We start from the raw sequence: 20,508 nt of genomic DNA on the forward strand, positions 1-20,508 counted from the left end.
TCATTTTATGTGGTATGTGATACTTTATATGTATACCCGAGTTTGATTTGTCCTTGCCATTCTCAGGGCACAGACTGTATGTTTTACGTTTGTTTTTCTGTTTATTGAAAACTTGATATACTGCAGTGATCTGTTGTTAGTGATCTGTAACCTGTCATTAAAATTGTCCATAATACCTGAAGATTGGAGGGTGGCCAATATAACGCCAATTTTTTAAAAGGGTTCCAGGGGTGATCCTGAAAATTACGGACAAGTAAGCCTGACTTCAGTGCCAAGGGAAATAGTGGAAACTATTATAAAGAATAAAATTACAGAACACTTAGACAAACATGGTTTAATGGGATAAAGTCAGCATGGGTTCAAGCAAGGGAAGTCTTGCCTCACCAATTTGCTTCATTTCTTTGAAGGTGTAAATACACATGTTGATAAAGGTGAGCTGGATGTAGTGTATCTAGATTTTCATAAAGCTTTTAACAAAGTTCCTCATGAGAGACTCCAGAGAAGATTAAAAAGTCATGAGATAGGAGGCAGTGGCCTTCTATGGATTAGGAATTGGTTATTGGACAGAAAACAGAGGGAAGGGTTAAATGGCCATTTTTCTCAGGGAGGAGGGTGAATAGTGGAGTGCCACAGGGATCTGTACTGGGACTGGTGCTATTTAACATATTTATAAATGATCTAGAAAATGGAACCAAGCGTGAGGTAATTAAATTCGCAGATGACACAAAATTATTCAAACTTGTATAAACGCATTCGGATTGTGAAAAATTGCAGGAAGACCTTAGGAAACTGGAAGACTGGGCATCCAAATGGCAGATGAAATTTAATGTGGACAAATGCAAAGTGGTGCACATTGGGAACAATAATTCGAATCATAGTTACCTGATGTTAGCGTCCGCCTTAGGAGTCAACACTCAAGAAAAAGATCTAGGTGCCATTGTAGACAATATGCTGAAATCTTCTGCCCAGGGTGCAGCGGCAGCCAAATAAGCAAACAGGATGCTAGGAATTATTAGGAAAGGGATGCAAAATAAGACCGAGAATATTATAATGCCTGTGTATTGCTCCATGGTGTGACCTCACCTTGAGTATTGAGTTCAGTTCTGGTTGCCGTATGTCAAAAAAGATATAGCGGAATTAGAAAAGGTTCAAAGAAGAGCGACCAAAATGATAAAGGGGATGGAACTCCTTCCATATGAGGAAAGGCTAAAGAGGTTAGGGCTCTTCAGCTTGGAAAAGAGACGGCTGAGGGGAGATATGATTGAAGTCTATAAAATCCTGAGTGGTGTAGGATAGGTAAAAGTGAATCAATTCTTCACTATTTCAAAAAGTACAAAGACTAATAGTTGAGCTGTGGAACTCGCTGCTGGAAGATGTGGTAACTTCAGTTAAAGTATCTGGGTTTAAAAAAGATTTGGACAAGTTCCTGGAGGAAAAGTCCATAGTCTGTTATTGAGATAGATATGGGGAAAACCATTGCTTGCCCTGGTTTTGGTAGCGTGGAATGCTGCTGCTATTTGGGTTTCTGCCAGGTACTTGTGACCTGGATTGTCCACTACTGGAAGCAGGATACTGGGCTAGATGGACCATTGGTCTGACCCAGTATGGCTATTCTTATGTACTTATGACCTCTTACCCTTTGTTGTCCCCACCTTGTCTCTCTCCCCCCCCCTCCCAACATATATCCCATACCCCTTGTCTCCTCCAACTTATCTCCTCTTCCATACATGCTCTGCATAACCAGTGCTTCCTCTCCCATTTTTAGCCCTGTGCTCTTCCAGTACCTTCCTCATCTCTTCCCAAACTCCATCGTTCTCAGCACTATCATTGTTGGATGACCTGGTCTTTCCCTGGTTCAAACGCAGCTGCTGCCTTGGCTTTCCTGCACTGTGTGCATATTGCAGCGAGTGATCAAAATGGTCCTCATAATCCTGCACTGTTTTCAAGTCTCGTGAGACCTGTACAGGACTTCCTACCCATACTGATTGCACACCGCAAAACTGCAACAGCTGGTGAATTTGAGAGGCAAATCTGTTGCAGGACAAGGTAAATTCTGTGCTTTCTGCACTCCGGGAAAATTCTATGCAAATATGCCCCAGAATTCCCCCAGGAGTAGACATTGTTTCCATGTTTCTCCCTAGTGGTTAGAGCTGCAGGCGGAGAATTAGGGAAGCCAGGGATCTCTCGCAAGTTTGCTAAATCGCATCACCCTTCATTGCCTCAGATACAATTTAGATTATAATCCTCCTTGGATAGAGAAGTAACTACAGTACCTGAAACTCACCTTGAGCTTCGATTTGGAAAAATAGGTATTTAAAATCTAAAATCTATAGCCCAGTGGTTCCCAAACTTTTCAGTTCACGGCACCCTTCGTGTCCGAGCAACTTTTCACGGCACCCCCAACCTCCGCCCACCCCCGGGCCACACAGGTCTCCGGCCCCCCTAGCCACACAGGTCTCCATCTTTTTATCTGCACAGATATATCAGTGCTAGGGTGTCAATATAACCAGCCCCTCCAAATAACACACCGATTATGATTTATCCTATGAAAAGTTATTCCATTATTATACTTCCTCTTTGTACATCTGTATGCTGCACAAGCCGGCATGTTTAAAAATATAAGTGAGATTAAATAAAAAACACTACCAATGATAAAGAATGACATCTCGGATGCAGCAGCTCATAGGTTTGCTTGCTTTTTTTTTTTTTTGAATGGGAATGGAAACAGAGACTACAGACCTATTGGCTTCAATTTTTTGACTTCATCCCGTCTCCTGTTTTCATCCAACCGCCTTAGCAGATGCCTCTGAGTCCCGAACGCCGTCTACTCCCTGCCCCTATTGGCTGCGACAAAAAAAAAAAAAAACAAGTGCGGGGCCGCCGCAGCCTTCAGGCTTGTGCTGCCGGCTCTGCTGGTCCTCCTCCCCCGCTGATATGAACTTCCAGTTCCGGGGGCAGAGGACCGGCAGTACCGTGCTTGTTTTTTCTGCTGCTGCTGTGTGCAATAGTGGTTCGGGAGGGAGGGAGGTCGGTCGGCACACAGTTTGGGAAACGCTGCTATAGCCAATTGTGCTTCTTCCACAGCACCACTGAGCTCCTGGAGCACTGGGTATGTGTGAGACTGTGATATGGAGATGATCTGTTGGTGTCTGTATGTTTCTTAACTATCTTCATCCATAGTTGGGGCCTGAATTCTTAGTAGCTCTTTCACCCTGGCTTACCTCCACCTCACTTGAGAGAAACAGTGGCTGAGGAAGGCTTGTATTGTGTGCTTCTGGCCTGCAGAGTCTTATGCCAAGAATGGGATTTATTTATTTCATTTGTATCCCGCGAGCTCATCGCAGGCTCAATGCGGCTTACATAGTAACAAGAGAATACAATCTGTAGTACCTGAATCAACAAAGGAGGCATTTGGTAGGACAAATGAACAAGGGTAAATGGGATAAAAGAGGTATGAGAGAAAGGATAGGGATAGGTAAGGAAGTGGGGCGATTGAAGAAGAGGTAGGGGAAGAGCATGGAGGGTAACAAGATTGGTAGGAGGTAATTTCTGAGCCTTTGTTGTTAATGATTAGATGAACTGGTAAATGGATGGGATGGGATGGGATGGGATTGGCACCACTGTTAGAAACACTTTGCTTGAGTTGGCGTCCAGGAGTCCCAGTATCTGTGCGCTGAGCAGCAGAAGCATAGTGGTCTGTCTGTGATAGACTTGCTCTAGTTAGTGATATCCTTAAGATGTGATGGGCAAATGCTCAGATGTCCAGAGAATGGCGTCTGCTCATAGACTGGCAGTGTGGTCTGAAGGCCTAGCGCTCTCTGTCCATGCTGGCTCCCTTAGTGGCTCTGAAGTAATTATATGAATAGCAATCTTTTAGCAGTAGAAGAACAGCAGGCTGAGAACCAGGGAAGCCAAGTTCAAATCCCACTCCTGTTCCTGGTGATCTTAGACTAATCACCTAACCCCCCACAGGTACAAGCTTAGGGGTAGATGTCCCAGTCTATTTAAACCTTGATTATCAGGCTGGGAGCTGTTATTCAGTGTCGCTGAACTAGGCAGTGGGCCACTGGAACCATTGGCAAAATATTGGAAGGGCCAACACAGAATCAGCAAAGGTAGGGATGTGCCGCTACACTATCCAGTTTGTGCCGGGGCAGTCCATAGGTGAAGTCAGAGTGGACCTGTAAGATACTCTGGCATGGGTGGTAATCATTACCGGTACCGCATACCTAACCAGACAGATGGGACTGCACTAAAAGCACAGGTTTTGAAGGATTAAGCTTTCAACTCACCAAACAGAATCTATTGGTGTTTCATGATTGGCTTTATGAAGGAGTTTGGTGAGTTGCATAAAACCTCAAATGTACTTTCTAACTTACTACTGTGGACTAAGGGCTTAGTCCACAGTAGTAGGCAAATCTCTCCTAGTCCACAGTAGTAGGCAAATCTCTTGTAGTTGCACCCTTCTCCTCCATCGCTAACTCCAGACGCCGCTCCTTCTATCTCGCTGCAACTTATGCCTGGAATAGGCTTCCTGAGCCATTACGTCTAGCTCCATCCCTGGCTGCCTTCAAATCCGAGCTAAAGGCCTACCTGTTTGATGCTGCTTTCGACTCCTGACTTGTCACTTTTATCTTATCCTTGTGTCCTTCTGTCTGTCCTTCCCTTATCCTTATTGATCCTGTCTGTTTGTCCTGATTTAGATTGTAAGCTCTTTTGAGCAGGGACTGTCTTTCTTCATGTTCAATTGTAAAGCGCTGCGTACGACTGATAGCGCTATAGAAGTGATTTATAGTAGTAGTAAGTTAGAAAGTACAATTGAGGTTTTATGCAGCCCAGCGGTGGGCGAAACAGGCCATATTGATCTCTGTTTTTAACTTATGTCTTGTGTTGTTAAATAAAATGTTATGGTTGGATAGTTTTTCAGTCTTCTCCTTGCATCCGCTTGTTGTGTCTGCTGACTTGAGCCTCTGTTTCCATTTCATTGTTGGAGGGTCTGTCATTAACAATTTATTTATTGGGATTTATTAACTGTCTTCATGAAGAGATGTACTCAAGGCATTGTACAACAGGTATAGCTTGATAAATAAAAGGAAAAAAAGAGAGAGCCTGCATGGAGTGGCAGGTACAACCCTGGCTACCTTTCTGGACAGACTAGATGGACCATGCTGGTCGCTATCTGCCATCATTTACCATGTTACTATATAGTAATGTAGTAAGATAATATTGGCAGATAAAGACCTACACAGTCCATCCAGTCTGCCCAACAAGCTGGCAAGACTTTATCTGGCATTCTGCACAGGTTCCAAATCTTCATCATTAAACATTGGCATACTAAAATCTCTCTCCCCTGTGCCAATGTCGAGGCACAGACCGTAGAAGTCTGCCTGACTCTGGGCCTGCTTTCCAAGTACAGAGATGGCCGTTGAAGCTCACTCCAGCCTTGATCCTGACTTGATTTGTCTTTGCCATTTAGGGAACTCAGTCTGTAGAAATCTGCCCAGCATTAGTCTTACTTCCCAACCTCTGGAGCTGCCATCAAAGTTCACTTCAGCTATGTGGTCATTTAAGTTTTGCTTTAATTGGATTCCATCCTTTTTCTGTATAGGGATCCTCTGCATTTATCCCATGTATTCTGCATGTAGAAACATTGAAAAATGAAGGCAGATAAAGACCATATGGCCTATTCATCTTACCCATCCATGCCGTCTACTATCCCTTCCTCTCCTTTAGAGATCCTATGTACTTGTTCTAAGCTTTCTTAAATTCAGGTACAGGTTTCATCTTCACCACCTCTACTGGGAGGCTATTCCACAAATTCACCACATTTTCCTTGAAGAAGTATCTATGCTGAAAACCCACATTTTCACCACTGCTTTTGGCTCCTAGCCACTACTCAATTGCCCTCCCCTTGTTCCTTCTCACCCAGTACTTCCCTCGCCCTTAATTGTCTTGTTGGTCTGTATTTTTAGATTGTAAGCTCTTTTGAGCAGGGACTGTCTCTCTGTGTCAGTTGTTCAGCGCTGCGTGCATCTGGTAGCGCTATACAAATGCTAATAATAATAATATTTCCTCAGGTTACTTCTGAGTCTATTCCCTTTCACTTTCATCCTACTCCCCCCTCATTCCAGAGCTTCCTTTCAGTTGAAAGAGACTCACTTCCTGTGCATTTATGCCATGGAGGTATTTAAACGTCTCTATCATATCTTCCCTCTCCTGCCTTTCTTCCAAAATTATACTTGAGGGATTACTCAACCGGAAGCCAAACAAACGTTCATAATTTTAGAGTATAACTTAGGTTTTTTCAGCCCCGTGAAGTTCAAATTTGTTTAATCAAACATTATTCCACAAAAATAATACTATTTAGGGTTACCAACCATTTGCAGTTTTGACAGGACCAAAACTAAAATGATAAACGTAAGCATAAAATGTAATTATTGAGATAAACTTGGGCAAAATTGAATATATTATCATCAGGCTTTCTCAGTGACTGCCCTCACCTTATGGAATAAGTTGGAACCTGAGATCTGGCAGTTAGATGTAAACTGATTTGGGAAAACGTCGAAACCCTTCTAGTTAATAAGGCTTTCATTTTCTTTTTTTAAAGTTATTCTTTTATTGTGCATTCAATATTATTGTTAGTCTGAGTTGTACGTTTTTACGGATGAAATGATAGAAACTACATAGGATGAATTTAATCAGTATTGTGGTAAATGCATGAGTTTTAAATACATAACGTTTCCCCTACATCCTTCTTTCTACAGTATTAGTAAGCAAGCTGCTGTTGTCCATCTCCTCCGCCTCCGCTGCTACATCTTGACTCTCTGCCTTCTGGCTGGCTGGCTGTGTCAAATGTCCAGAATAGTCTCCCTGCACAGGACCTAAAAATGCTCCTTGTTGGTGCCGCCTTTAATGCATAAACCTTTTAATTCTGCGTACGGCCTTTCCTTATCCAAGGGCTGCTTCCCGAGCAGAACTATCCTCAGGCCTCACCCTTTCTATTTGGCCCCACTGTTTTAACTTAAGGGCCTCATATTTTGTTCGTCAATGTTGATGGTCTGTATTATTGTATCTTTTTTTTATTCTGCTTCTTTTATTTGTTTTTTAAGGTTTGTTGTTTGTTTGAGTTTACTATATTGCCTTTCTTGTTGAGCATGCCAAAGCAGTTGCCCCACCCACCCCTTTTCTCTTTTAGATGATATTGTTGTAAACTGCTGTGTTGTCCCAGGAAAAGCGATATGTCACATAATTTTAAACTAAACTTAGTTTGTGTGCTACAAGAGACAGGAATTGCATATTATACATGCCTGTAAGGTGCTGTGTACACCTGTAGCACTAGGCAGATGATTGCAATAATTTCCTGACTACCCTGATGCACTGGGATCATTGAACCCACAGAGAAGTGAGGCAGGCTCTGAACGTATATAGAGACATCCAACCAAAAGGGCAAAGAGAGAATGAGAGAGAGAGAAAAAATGAGTGATATATGTCACTGAGGGGAGAGACAGGATTTACAATTCTGTATTCACATCCTCTTCCGATAGGGGGAAAATCCTTTTAGAGATATGGAGGAGAAGAGAGATCTTTACAAACTAAATGGCAAGAAGAGACAGAGACTCAACGCAGAGGGAGAGGGCGGGAATGGAATATGTGGGACACAGGCCACAGGGGGAATGCAGAAACTATCTGCAAGGCGGCACTTAGAAGGAATGTGGCAGCAGGTGCAGGAGCCGAAAATAATCCAGATCTCGAAACTTCTGCTGGGAAGGGTGAGAGGAGAACCAGCACCGAGGCGGAATATTTCAGTTCCTGCCATACTGTGCACTGCAATATTCTTACAGTATTTCTTTATATTTAACACAGGAGAGCACAGGTACAAATCAAAGTAGGGTATACACAAAAAGTAGCACATATGAGTTGTCTTGTTGGGCAGACTGGATGGACCGTGCAGGTCTTTTTCTGCCTTCATCTACTATGTTACTATGTTATGTTGCTATGACAGGGCAGTAATCCCTTGGGAATACTCCAAATCTGGGAATGCTATGGGCAGGGCTTATTTTGAGGGGCTCCTTGGGGGTACTGAGTACCGGCACCTTTTCCACTGTCTGCTAAAATTGATCCAAGGACCCCAAGTTTTAATGAAAGAGCTCAGGCTCTACTCACCAATTCTGCCTTGTCATAGATTCTGTGACTGATTACAGGGGGCCTGGCCATTGTAGGGTGGGTCCCTCAGTGATCACCCCACCCCTGAAGGGTGGCCTGGCATTTAAGTACTAGCACCTTTTTCGCTAGAAAAAACATACTGTTCTTTAGCATTCCAGAATCTTGCTATTCTTTGGGGTTTTATATGGAATGTTGCTACTCTTTGAGATTCTTCATGGAATCTTGCTATTCTTTGGGGTTCCATATGGAATGTTGCTACTCTGAAACTCTGCATGGAATCTTGTCACTCTTTAGCAGGGCTTTTTTTGAGGGGGTACTTGGGGGTACTGAGTACCGGCACCTTTTCCACTGTCTGCCAAAATTGACCCAAGGACCCCAAGTTTTAATGAAAGAGCTCAGGCTCCACACACCAATTCTGCCTTGTCATAGATTCTGTGACTGATTACAGGGGGCCTGGCCATTGTAGGGTGGGTCCCTCAGTGATCACCCCACCCCTGAAGGGTGGCCTGGCATTTGAGTACCGGCACCTTTTTTGCTAGAAAAAACATGCTGGCTATGGGTATGGCATACTATAACTTGCGGTTCCTTTGAGAATACTCTGGATTTGACACAGTATAATGGGTTATCCCTTTGGGAGTGCTCTGCGTTTGACACAATATATTGGGCTGTTTCTTTGGGAATGCTCCGGATTTGACACAATATTTAGTGGGTTATTCCTTTTGGGAGTGTATGGATTTGACACAATATATAGTGGGTTATTCCTTTGCTCTGAATTTGAAAAAATATATAGTGAGTTATCCCTTTGGGAATGCTCCGGAGTTTGCACACTCTAGAGGTAAATAGTCAAACTGACTTCACTTCTGTAAAGTCCTCAAGTAGTATTTACCGATCGGATTTGCCAGAAGCTAACTCCAAAATCTCATTACTCACCCCCAAAAATCATATCAAGACCACCTTGGTAGTTTTTCTTTGATTATGTGCACCAGTTAAAAGTATCAACACAAATTTGCACTTGTTTGATTTTGCTAATAATTTTTTGAGGCAAAAACACTCTGCAAAATTTTGATTATTTGAAGTTATTTACATAGCTGCCTTCCCCAACCTTTGGCTGCCTCAGAAAAACATCTGAACCCCAGTGGGTAAAAACAATCACTTGTTGACATGCTCATGATTTTACCTATGTGTAGGATGGGCAGTAATCACAAAGCCCATTTTCCTAGTTAAAACAGTATTTTATTTATGAGCAGAGGATTGATGGTTGCCTCTGTAGTGTTGTATTCCAAAGGGAATGTTAATTCATTTATGACATTTATATCCCACATAAGCCCGAAAGGGACTCAGGTTCAATGTGGCTTACATGACAATTTGAAAAATGTTCTGAATATTGAGATTGGACTGGTTTTTGGGGTGTACCATCTGTGTGGCTGCACAAGGGGACGCTGTCATGTTGATGGCCTCACTGTGTTCTTCCACATATAGCCATTCAGTATATTTCTCCCCCTCCCCCTGTTCCTCCTAATACAAACCCTTCTCTTCCTTCATTTATCAGATGACATCCAAGTCCTATCTCCTTGACCTCCACTCTCCTTCCTCTATGATGACTATTTCTACTGATTTGGGAAAAACAGATGATTGGTTATCTGAAAATGAGCTTAAACATAATGTCCCTTCACCTTTTTCCTCAACTGTATACAACAGCAGAGGTTTGGGCTTGACTAGAGAGCGCATGATCAAGATTACACCCAATATTTTCATAGATTCTTTATTAGTACTCTTCCACTTAAAGAATTTGTGAAGCTATTGGTTGTAATCTCTGATCATGTGCTCTCTTTTTTTTCAAGCCCAAGTCTCTGTTGTTGTCACTAAATGCTACTACAATCTACGGCAGATATGCTCAGTCAGTGCGGTCCCAGCTTGACATCTCTTTGGATGCTCGTTGCCCTAGTCATCCCTTGTCTTGATTACTGCAATTCCATATATCATACCCTACAGTAGACACAAATCCATCCACAGCCACCCGACTCATTTACAGTCATATCACCCCTTACTTTCTCTCCGAACACTGGCTCCCAGTAGTTTACAGAATTCCATTTAAAGATATTATGATTGCTCACCAGGTCTTAGAGTATGACTTGCCATCATTCCTCACCTTCCTGCTTATCCCTTATAAACCACAAAGAATGCTCCGATCATCCCAGCACCAGCTTTTAGTCATCCCCTCACACTGTCCAGTCTTCTTTGATGTCAATAGGAATTCCTATTTTGGTGTTGCACCAACTGTCTGGAACAGCCTGTCCCTCTATCTCATAGCTGAGCTTTCATTCAATAAATTCAAACATTTCCTTTACACTTATTTCTTTTCCTGGCTTTTTTTTAGCATGAAATAAATGACATTTTCCCACTCTTTCCCCCTTGTAAACAGTTCCATGATACTTGGGCAGTGACTGATTGCACCTTTGCCCTTTGCTCTTCCTCTGTAGCCCTCCCCCTTGCTCCCTTTATGATGATAATGTCATTTCTTTCCTTCTTGGTCTTTCTCTGAGCATGTCCGTGTTTTGTCCTCGTGTGACTTTTGTTATTTACCTTGAAATTATTGTACATTGCTTAAATATTATTTTATTTACAGTATATGACCTACTTGCCAGAGCCCCTGTGGACATTCCTCTGGCCCCTCCAACCTCCCCACCTACCTCTAAAAGTAGGAGCAATGCACAATTGCCCCTGCCTCTGGCTCCGCCATCTTTCAAAATGGTGGTACTTGACCCTAACAATGCATTATGACACACGTCTAGGGGATCAGTTTGCCAAATAAGGCAATGCTCAAAGATTGCCTTGCTTGGCAGACTGACCCCTAGTGGTGTGTCGCAATGCATTGTTAGGGTCAAGTAGTAGTAGTGTCAAGAGAAGGGTAGTTAGTGGGGTTCCACGTTAGGAGTTACGGACCAAGAAAGGGATCTGGGTGTCGTCGTCGATAACACGCTGAAACCTTCTGCTCAGTGTGCTGCTGCGGCTAGGAAAGCGAATAGAATGTTGGGTATTATTAGGAAAGGTATGGAAAACAGGTGTGAGGATGTTATAATGCCGTTGTATCGCTCCATGGTGCGACCGCACCTTGAGTATTGTGTTCAATTCTGGTCGCCGCATCTCAAGAAAGATATAGTAGAATTGGAAAAGGTGCAGCGAAGGGCGACTAAAATGATAGCAGGAATGGGACGACTTCCCTATGAAGAAAGACTAAGGAGGCTAGGGCTTTTCAGCTTGGAGAAGAGACAGCTGAGGGGAGACATGATAGAGGTATATAAAATAATGAGTGGAGTGGAACAGGTGGATGTGAAGCGTCTGTTCACGCTTTCCAAAAATACTAGGACTAGGGGGCATGCGATTAAACTACAGTGTAGTAAATTTTAAACAATCGGAGAAAATTTTTCTTCACCCAACGTGTAATTAAACTCTGGAATTCATTGCCGGAAAATGTGGTGAAGGCGGTTAGCTTAGCAGAGTTTAAAAAGGGGTTGGACGGTTTCCTAAAGGACAAGTCCATAAACCGCTACTAAACGGACTTGGAAAAATCCAAAATTCCAGGAATAACATGTATAGAATGTTTGTACGTTTGGGAAGCTTGCCAGGTGCCCTTGGCCTGGATTGGCCGCTGTCGTGGACAGGATGCTGGGCTCGATGGACCCTTGGTCTTTTCCCAGTGTGGCATTACTTATGTACTTATGTCCTCTACTTGGCTCACTTTTATTACATAGAGCAGTGATTTAACCTATTGTGATGTCATAGTTGCTCATTCCACCAATAAGAGCCAACCTCATTAGTGATGTCACAATGGCTTGATTGTATAGAATGTTTGTACGTTTGGGAAGCTTGCCAGGTGCCCTTGGCCTGGATTGGCCGCTGTCGTGGACAGGATGCTGGGCTCGATGGACCCTTGGTCTTTTCCCAGTATGGCATTACTTATGTACTTATGTAATGCACTGCTAGGGACAGCTGCTGCCATTTTGAAAGATAGTGGTGCTAGGGGTAGGAGCAATTGGGCAGCACTCGTGCTTTGCTCATTTTCGAAATTTAAACAAGACCTTAAAACCTTGTTATTCATTGAAGCATATAGCCCATCGCACGCTGCTGCCTTGCCCGCTGATTGCTGACTCAGGGAACCAGCACCCCAACTCTGACCCTCTCTCCCCTTCTTTACTCTAAGAATTGTAGTTCCTTTCTACTTTCTGAGTGATACACGTTGTAATCTGCTTTGTATACTGCCTTAAGAGCGGTATATGAAACCTTATTAAACTTGAAACTTCAGAGGTGAGTTGGGGTTGGGGGGAGCTGAGGGGAGATGAGAAATACTAGATCTCATGGGTGGAAGAGGAGGGGAAGGAGAAATTCTGGACTTGCTAGGGAAGAGAAAGGGAGAGGTGCTGGACCTCGTTGTGGGGGAGAAAAGGGAAGGGAGAGAGGGTAAGATCTGGACCTGCTGGGGAAAGGGCAGGGAGAAGGAAAAATGCTGGACTTGCTGTGGAGGGGCGAAATTGTAGTGAGAAGGAGAGATGCTGGAGCTGGTGGGGTGGGAGATGGGAAGGGAGAGAGAGACTGGTGGCATAAACCTAGGTAAGGGAGTGTTCAAGAGAGAAACAGATTGTTTGGGATGGATGTTGATATGCATTGGTTGGTGTCATGATTCCCCGTGGAAAGATATTTGTTGGGAAGGGAGAGAGAGTCTGGTGGCATAAACCTAGGTAAGGGAATGTTCAAGAGAGACGCTGATTGTTGGGGATGGATGTTGATATGCATTGGTTGGTGTCATGACTCCCCATGAAAAGATATTTGTTCGTTCTCTTTCTGACCTTTTGGCCCCAAAGTAGCCTCAACTTAAAAAATTAGGAAAGACAACAGCAGAACAGCAATGTTCCTGTGGCAGCACTCTAGATTTTGTGTACTAGAATGTGATATTTCTGTAGAATTTCTCTGGTTTTAGCACACTAGTGTGACATTGCTGTTGGAGTAGTCTGGATTCAGCACAGAAACACTGGCATTCCTTCCCATCTCCATCTTTCTATCCCTGGAAGCCAATTCTCCCAACTGCTCCATGATCCATACCAAAGCATGGGAAAGGCTCCTTCGAGGAGGGCTGCCCTCATCCTGCTCCATGCCTTGGCCACATCTTTCCCTGTTGTGTGTGTACATTGTTAGCTGCAAATTCCTGTGCCAGTCAGATCCCTCCCTACAACCTGTGTATCTCAATTATGATTGGTCACCAGGTAATGCTAGGGGAGGAGGAGTCTTTGCAGTAGATACAATTCTGGTGATTTTATGATCATGCAACACCTTTCCTTAAATCACTACATTGACTCCTCATCTGATTTTGCATAAAATTCAATTATGGGTCACTGGGTGGAGGGAGGATAGTCTGTATTATTGTATCCATCTATTTCTCTCTGTCTCGTCTCATATGAGCAGCACACCTCTCTCTCTCTCTCTCTCTCTCTCTCTCTCTCTCTCTCTCTCTCTGTCTTCCTCTCTCCTATAACCAGCATCCTTCTTTTTGTCTGAGTTGTTTTGGTTGCTTCATTCTTGATATTCGGTTAAACGTTGCTCCCACCAAGCTGATTCCCACCTGGGAAGAAGAGATGCTGGACCTGGTTGGGGTGAGGGAAGGGTAGTAGGGGGAAGGAGAGATGCTGAACCTTTTGGAGAAGGGTAGGGAGAAGTAGAGATGCTGGACCTGGTTGGGACGAGGGAAGGGTAGGGACAAGGAGAGATGCTGTACCTGCTGGAGAAGGGTAGGGAGAAGGAGAGATGCTGGACCTGTTGGGAGAGGGAAGGGTAGGCAGAGCTGGTTGGGAGGAATGATAGGGAGTCATGCCCTTGCTATCTAGCTTATTTTTGTTGTTTATCCTGTCTGCCTTGACCTGACTGCAAGCTCCAAGCAGTAGGGCCCATGTATTATGTGTATCTGAATAGTGCTGTGTAAATCATGCGAATCATGATAATAAGAGTTCTCCTACTTTCTTGCCTCTTCTCCCCAGGAAGATGAAGTGGTCTTGCAATGCAGCGCCACCATCCTGAAGGAACAGCTGAAAATGTGCATGGGTGCTGAAGGATTTGGAAATAGACTTTGCTTCCTAGAATTTACCTCCAATGCACAGGTTTGTGAGTGGGGTGCAGATGGGGTGTGGGTCTTGGACATTGCTCTCATGTCTCACTCTATGCCTCTCTGTCCTTGTGCAGAATGTACCCCCAGATCTCGCTATCTGCTGCTTTAGCCTGGAGCAGTCCTTGTCAGTGCGAGCCCTGCAGGAGATGTTGGCCAACACCATGGAGATGGTCAATGAGGTAAAAGATGGAGACTCATCCTTCATAGCCGAGACCAGCATGCTCAGATGTGGTGGGCAGGGGTAGAGAGATATGCCCTGTATGAGGGGATAGGAAGTACCTGGGCTGCTTGAAGCAGCCACTTTGCAGAACCTGTATTCATGGAAAGATCTGCACCCTTTAGCCTGTAGCAGATCCAGCAATCGAGGGTACAGCACTAGGGACATCCCACTGCATGTTGTGCTGGGACGTGGCTTTTGGACGGGGGTATGTTTAGCACTGAAGCATTGCATATGATGATGTGAGATGAGCGTGTGGAGGTGGTTAACATTGACAGCACTGCACACAGCATTGTGAGGTGGTGGTGGGGACAGCATGGAGAGTGTAGATTGCGTTGTGAGGTAACTATGAGGGGACACTGCCCTGTGAGGTAGCTGTAGGGGAGATCCTGGTGGTACTGCATGCTGTGGAGGCATTGGGGCACTTCACACGTGGCTTGGGGAAGGTAGTAGACCACTGCACAGGGAAAACCTAGGAGCACTGCATGCTACGTAAAGAGTTGCATACTGTCCAGGGGGCTGGCTGTTGGGAAGCACTGGGGTACTATATGTGGCACGGGGAGACATTGGAGCACTGCATGGAGACTGGTTGCGGGGGTGGGCACTTTTCCACTGTGCAAGGGGATGGCTGTGTAGAGGCACTGGGCACTGCACACAGCACAGGGAGGAACTAGGAGCACTGCAGCTGTGCAGTGAGGTAAATATGAGGAGAAATGAAAACTGTGCAGAGGGACTGGCTGCTGGTAAGCAGTAGGGCATTGTATGTGCAGGAGATGGTAGAGCACTGCATGGGAGCACTTTCACTGCAGAAGGAGATGGCTGTGGGGAGACACTGGGGCACTGCACACAACACAGGGAGGCACTGGGAACACTGCATTTTGCGCTGTGACATGGCTGTGGGGCTAAATGCACTTTGACCTCTCTTCTTTTTGTTTTGGCTTCTGATTTCATCTTTTCTACGTTAGCCTCTCGAGCTGGATAAATGGGTAGGTCTTCCATGGTTGCTAAGGACCCTCCCGCTGTTCCTTGCCACCCTGCTGGGGCTCCCACCTGTGCCTGGGCCCCATACCCTTGAGCTATGGGAAGAGGCCAGGCTCATTCAGCTCTCATTAGAGGAGTGCTCTCATTTCTTTCCAGGTAGCTAAGCTGAAGGACTTTACGCTCTGCAGGACCTGAGTTCCCTAGACTAGTCTTCTCAACCCAGACCTTGGGACACACCCATCCAGTTGGATTTTTAGGATGTTCACAGTGAATATGCATGAGAGAGATTTTCATACATTGCCTTCTTGGTATGCAGATCTCTCTCATGCATATTCATTGGGGATATCCTATAAACCCAACTGGCTGGGTGCCCTGAGGACTGAGTTGGGAAATGTTGTCCTAGACTTGGGGGTCCTTTCCCGTGTGCTCAAAGCACTTGATTCTGCCAAAGAAACATGTTAGATACTTTGGGCCCAATATTCATCGCTATTTAATCGTCCAAGAATGGCTCCTGACTGGTTAAATAGTGCTTAGCCGTGTAAGTGCTAATATTTAGCACAAGATAACCGGTTAGCTCAACTGAATATTAGTGCGTAGCAACTCATTGGCTATATTGGGCGATATAGCTAGCTATCTGCAAATATTCAAGCACTGGCTGACTAAGTTTAGCGGGCAAATCGGACTGCCTAAATAGCAGTTCTATCTTTGCCCACTATTAACAACCAGCCTGCAGGGCCGGTCTTAGGCATGGGCGAAAGGGGCGGTCGCACAGGGCCCCGCATCTCTGGCACGTCTGTCCTCCTGTCTCGGAACATCTCCCTGCTCCTTACCGTAATGTGCATCCACATTTCAGTAGAGAGCATCAGGCAGCAGCAGCGATTTCCATATCCCGTCAGCTGCTCAGCCCAGAGCCTTCGCGCTGCTGCGTCCCGCCCCCTTTTGATGTCACTTCCTGCTTCCGCAATGACGGGATGCAGCAGTGAGGAGGCTCTGGGCTTGGCAGCTGACGGGATATGAAAATTGCTGCCACTGTCTGCCGCTCTCTACTGAAATGTGGTGAATGCACATCAAGGTACAGGGTGAGGTGGGGTTCCGAGAGCTCTAAACCTCCTTTTAAACTATGATAAGTTATGGCTTATGGTGGTAGGCGCAGGAGGGAGGGTGCAGGCAGGGGGTGGGCGCGGGGCCCCACTGAACTGGTCTGCACAGGGCCCCGCAATTGCTAAGACCAGCCCTGCCAGCCAGCGCTAAATATTCACTTAGCCAGTTAAGTTAAAGGTGGCCAAACCCCCCCACCCCAGATATTCAATGCTGTACACCGGAAATGGCCCAGCATTGAATATCTGGGGTGAGCTCTGATGGCGGCAGCTAACTGCACTGCCTGCCGCTGGCTGTATATCAGGGGGTTTGTGTACTATATGGTACTAAATATAATATGTGACCCGCTGAGTGAAAAGGTTCTAAAAGTGGGTATGTGACTTATTCATACCACAAGATAGAGGGATATCAACTGCATAATTCCTGCAAAATTTCAGCCTCGGGTATGGACTAATTATGTCTTTAAAAAATGAGAAACATTTATCAATAAAAAAGAAGGTAACCCTAGAAATCACATACCCCACTTTAGATACCTTTTAGAATATAAAAAAACACCATAAGTACATAAGTATTGCCATAGTGGGACAGACCGAAGATTCATCGTGCCCAGCATCCTGTTTCCAACAGTGGCCCATCTAGATCACAAGTACCTGGCAAGATCCCAAAACAGTACAATACATTTTATGCTGCTTATCCTAGAAATAAATAGTGGATTTTCCCCAAGTCCATTTTAAAAATGGTCTATGGACTTTTCCTTTAGGAAGCCGTCCAAACCTTTTTTAAACCCCGCTAAGCTAATTGCTTTTACTACATTCTCTGGCAACGAATTCCAGAGTTTAATTACACGTTGAGTGAAGAAATATTTTCTCTGATTCATTTTAAATTTACTACTTTGTAGTTGTAAAAGTTATTTAAAAAATTGCATAGTCCCATTTTACTAACACAAACTTTCAAAACTGAAAGTTGCCCCTCCCAACTTTTATAGCCTTTCTTTCTGTTATTTGTAACCCCACTTTGGTACCTTTTCGCTCAGCGGGTCACATATTTATAGCAAAATTGTGCTGAGTGTAGGAAAAGGATTTAGTTAGGGAAACAATATTGGAGCAGTTGTATAACTTGGTGCCTCAATGGATTACGCTTAGCACCAATTCCAGAATTGCGCTTAGGCACAGTTAAGCCATTATTGATTACTAGCGCAAAGGCTTGTTGTTGCACCTGCTTATGGCAGGTCAATGGCGGGTGAAAGTTGGCACACCTTAGTGCACCATGCAGTGTGCACAATTGAGTCTTCAAGTTCCACACATTGTATGGTGACACGCCCATGTCCTTCTCACGCTCTGCCATCATACGCTGTCCTCTTGCAGGTATGCAGTAAGTTAATTTGGAAATCAACGAAGCAGATCAGTAGGAGATAAACACAAATTTATTGAATGAAAATCAAATGATATAATGAGCTCGACATAGGCCGTGTTTCGCCCAGCATGGCTGCATCAGGGGCTACACATTGATCCTTAGTTGTTAATATCTGTAGACATATGTACTAATGGAAATGAATGTACAGGAAACTGAGATCATGGATCTTCTCAAATAAAAGATAAAAAACAGCACAAACTGAATTATCCTAAAGGGTGATAACATGAAGACCTTCATACACCCTTGTGACTCTGTGATGGTCGCGAGGGTGTTTGACGGTCTTCACGTTATCACCCTTTAGGATAATTCAGTTTGTGCTGTTTTTTTACCTTATATTTGAGAAGATCCATGATCTCAGTTTCCTGTACATTCATTTCCTTTAGTACATATGTCTACAGATATTAACAACTAAGGATCAATGTGTAGCCCCTGACGCAGCCCTGCTGGGCGAAACACGGCCTGTGTCGGGCTCATTATATCATTTGGTTTTCATTCAATAAATTTGTGTTTATCTCCTACTGATCTGTTTCGTTGATTTACATCTTGGAGTTTGCAGATCGTCTGCCTTGCTGTAAGTTAATTTGGTGCATACTTTGTAGAATAGTGTCTAGCGCTTATGCATGTAAATGCCGATTATTGGTGCCAGTGACGCATATAAGTGCTAATATTCCATAACCTACATTCGTATTTATTACCCCCATCCATTCAAGTTAAGTGGGTTACAACAAACATCCATAAAATCAGCACAACACATACAACATAAAATATAAACATAATACAACATAAACATAAACTTAAAATGCAGAGAATACCAAATATACAACAAAAGTCAGACTATAACTATATTAAAGTCCATAATCAATGAAAGCTTCATGAAACAAATATGTCTTTAATTGCGTTTTTGGCACTTATAATTAGTCGCCAGCTTATAGAATTGTCCTATGTTTTTGATCTTTCTGGAAATAGAAAGGTCAGTATTCAACATGATTTAACCGGCCAGAAACAGCCCCTGACAGGTTAAATTGCCTGTTCAGGGCTAACTGGTTATTTTCTGTGCTCTTAACTGGTTAATGCTGCTTAAAATAACCAGTTATCGCTGAACAGAAAACTGGCTATTTTGGAGGAGTTCCAGGTTGGAGTCAGCACTTGGCAAGTTAAGTGCCGATATTCAGAACTTAACCAGCAAGGGCAATCACATAAATAGAATGGCATAAAAGTCAATCCTGTCTTTATGCAGGAATCCATAGCCGGTTAAGTGCTAAATATCGCGTTTTAACTGGTTGTGTGTTAGCCGGCTCTGCAAACATGGAAATTCAATGCCGGTGGCCAGATATGGCCCGGCATTGAATTTCTGGGTTTCGCGCCAGCAACGGTCAGTAAAACTGAGTGCGGCTGGCTGAATATCAAACCTGCCACCTCCTCCCATCCCCTCCATTTCTCTTTGAAACCACAGCAGACTATTTGTAGACTCATGTATGGCTGGTTTTAGGCGTTCCAATCTAAACAGACACCCAGCTTTTGAAATCTCTCCCAGGTGGCAGCCCCAGATACACTCCCTGGTTTCTTGTTCCTTTCTCCTACCTCAAGCCTCCAGATTTCACCCTGTCTGATCCCAGCTCCATTCCCCTCCTCCTTCTCCAGAAACTAGTTAATTCCTTCCTTCTCCGTTGTGCGGTGGTGGTTCTGTTTCCCGTGTCCCTTGCTGACTGCATGGTTCCTCTCTAACTGGACGTGAACAACAGGCTGTGCTCTGGTGTGGGAAGAGAGTCTGTCAGTTCCCCACCCCAGGCCCAGAGCCTCATGGGAGGAGGTACATTCCTTGTATCCCCTTTGCTGTGCAGCTGATGAGTGTGGGGAAATATTTCCAGTTTGCTTGCATTTCAGATCCTCTCTCACTGAATCTGAAGATGGGCAAGTGGACAGGCAGGATGCCAGGGTTCTGCCATGACACTAGGTTCCGCCCCCCCCCCCCACCCCCCCAATGAGAAAATGAGGAGAGTGTAGAGATGGTTACATCTGCTCAGGACAGTCTAGGCTCCCAACTGTGGCCTCCGGCCTTCCTCAGCTTCCCACATTGGAGCACACTTCTATGATGGTCTAGAGCAGGGGTGTCCAACCTTGGCCCTTGCCAGGTCAGGTTTTTAGGATTTCCCTAATGAATACACATGAGATCTATTTGCATACAATGGAGGCAGTGTATGCAAATAGATCTCATGTATATTCATAGGGGAAATCCTGAAAATCTGACTGGATTGTGGCCCTCAAGGACCGAAGTTGGACAGCCCTGATCTAAAGGAAAGCAATAAACCTATTCCCATGTCTCTTATTTGGCTAAACTTGTTCCCTTCTGTTATTTGGTGGGTGGATAAAATGAATCTCCAGGTTACTGATCATCTATAGCCACCCCTCCCCCACAGGTGTGACTTTCCAGAGACCGCTGCAAATGGAGCCCTATAGGGCCAATGACACTTTAGAGGAGCAG

General features: G+C 44.5%; 1 protein-coding gene across 7 annotated transcripts in view; it reads left to right on the forward strand.

The window, feature by feature from the left end:
- RYR1 (ryanodine receptor 1) overlaps positions 1 to 20,508 on the forward strand; it is a 246,068-nt gene that overhangs the window by 16,209 nt on the left and 209,351 nt on the right. For all 7 annotated transcript variants that reach the window (XM_030218373.1, XM_030218376.1, XM_030218375.1 and 4 more), the window contains exons 2-3: positions 14,190 to 14,309; positions 14,392 to 14,496. In XM_030218373.1, coding sequence (XP_030074233.1) covers positions 14,190 to 14,309; positions 14,392 to 14,496 — 225 coding nt within the window. The remainder of the gene's footprint in view (positions 1 to 14,189; positions 14,310 to 14,391; positions 14,497 to 20,508) is intronic.

This window comes from Microcaecilia unicolor, chromosome 11 (genome assembly GCF_901765095.1).
Source record: "Microcaecilia unicolor chromosome 11, aMicUni1.1, whole genome shotgun sequence".
NCBI lineage: Eukaryota > Metazoa > Chordata > Amphibia > Gymnophiona > Siphonopidae > Microcaecilia > Microcaecilia unicolor.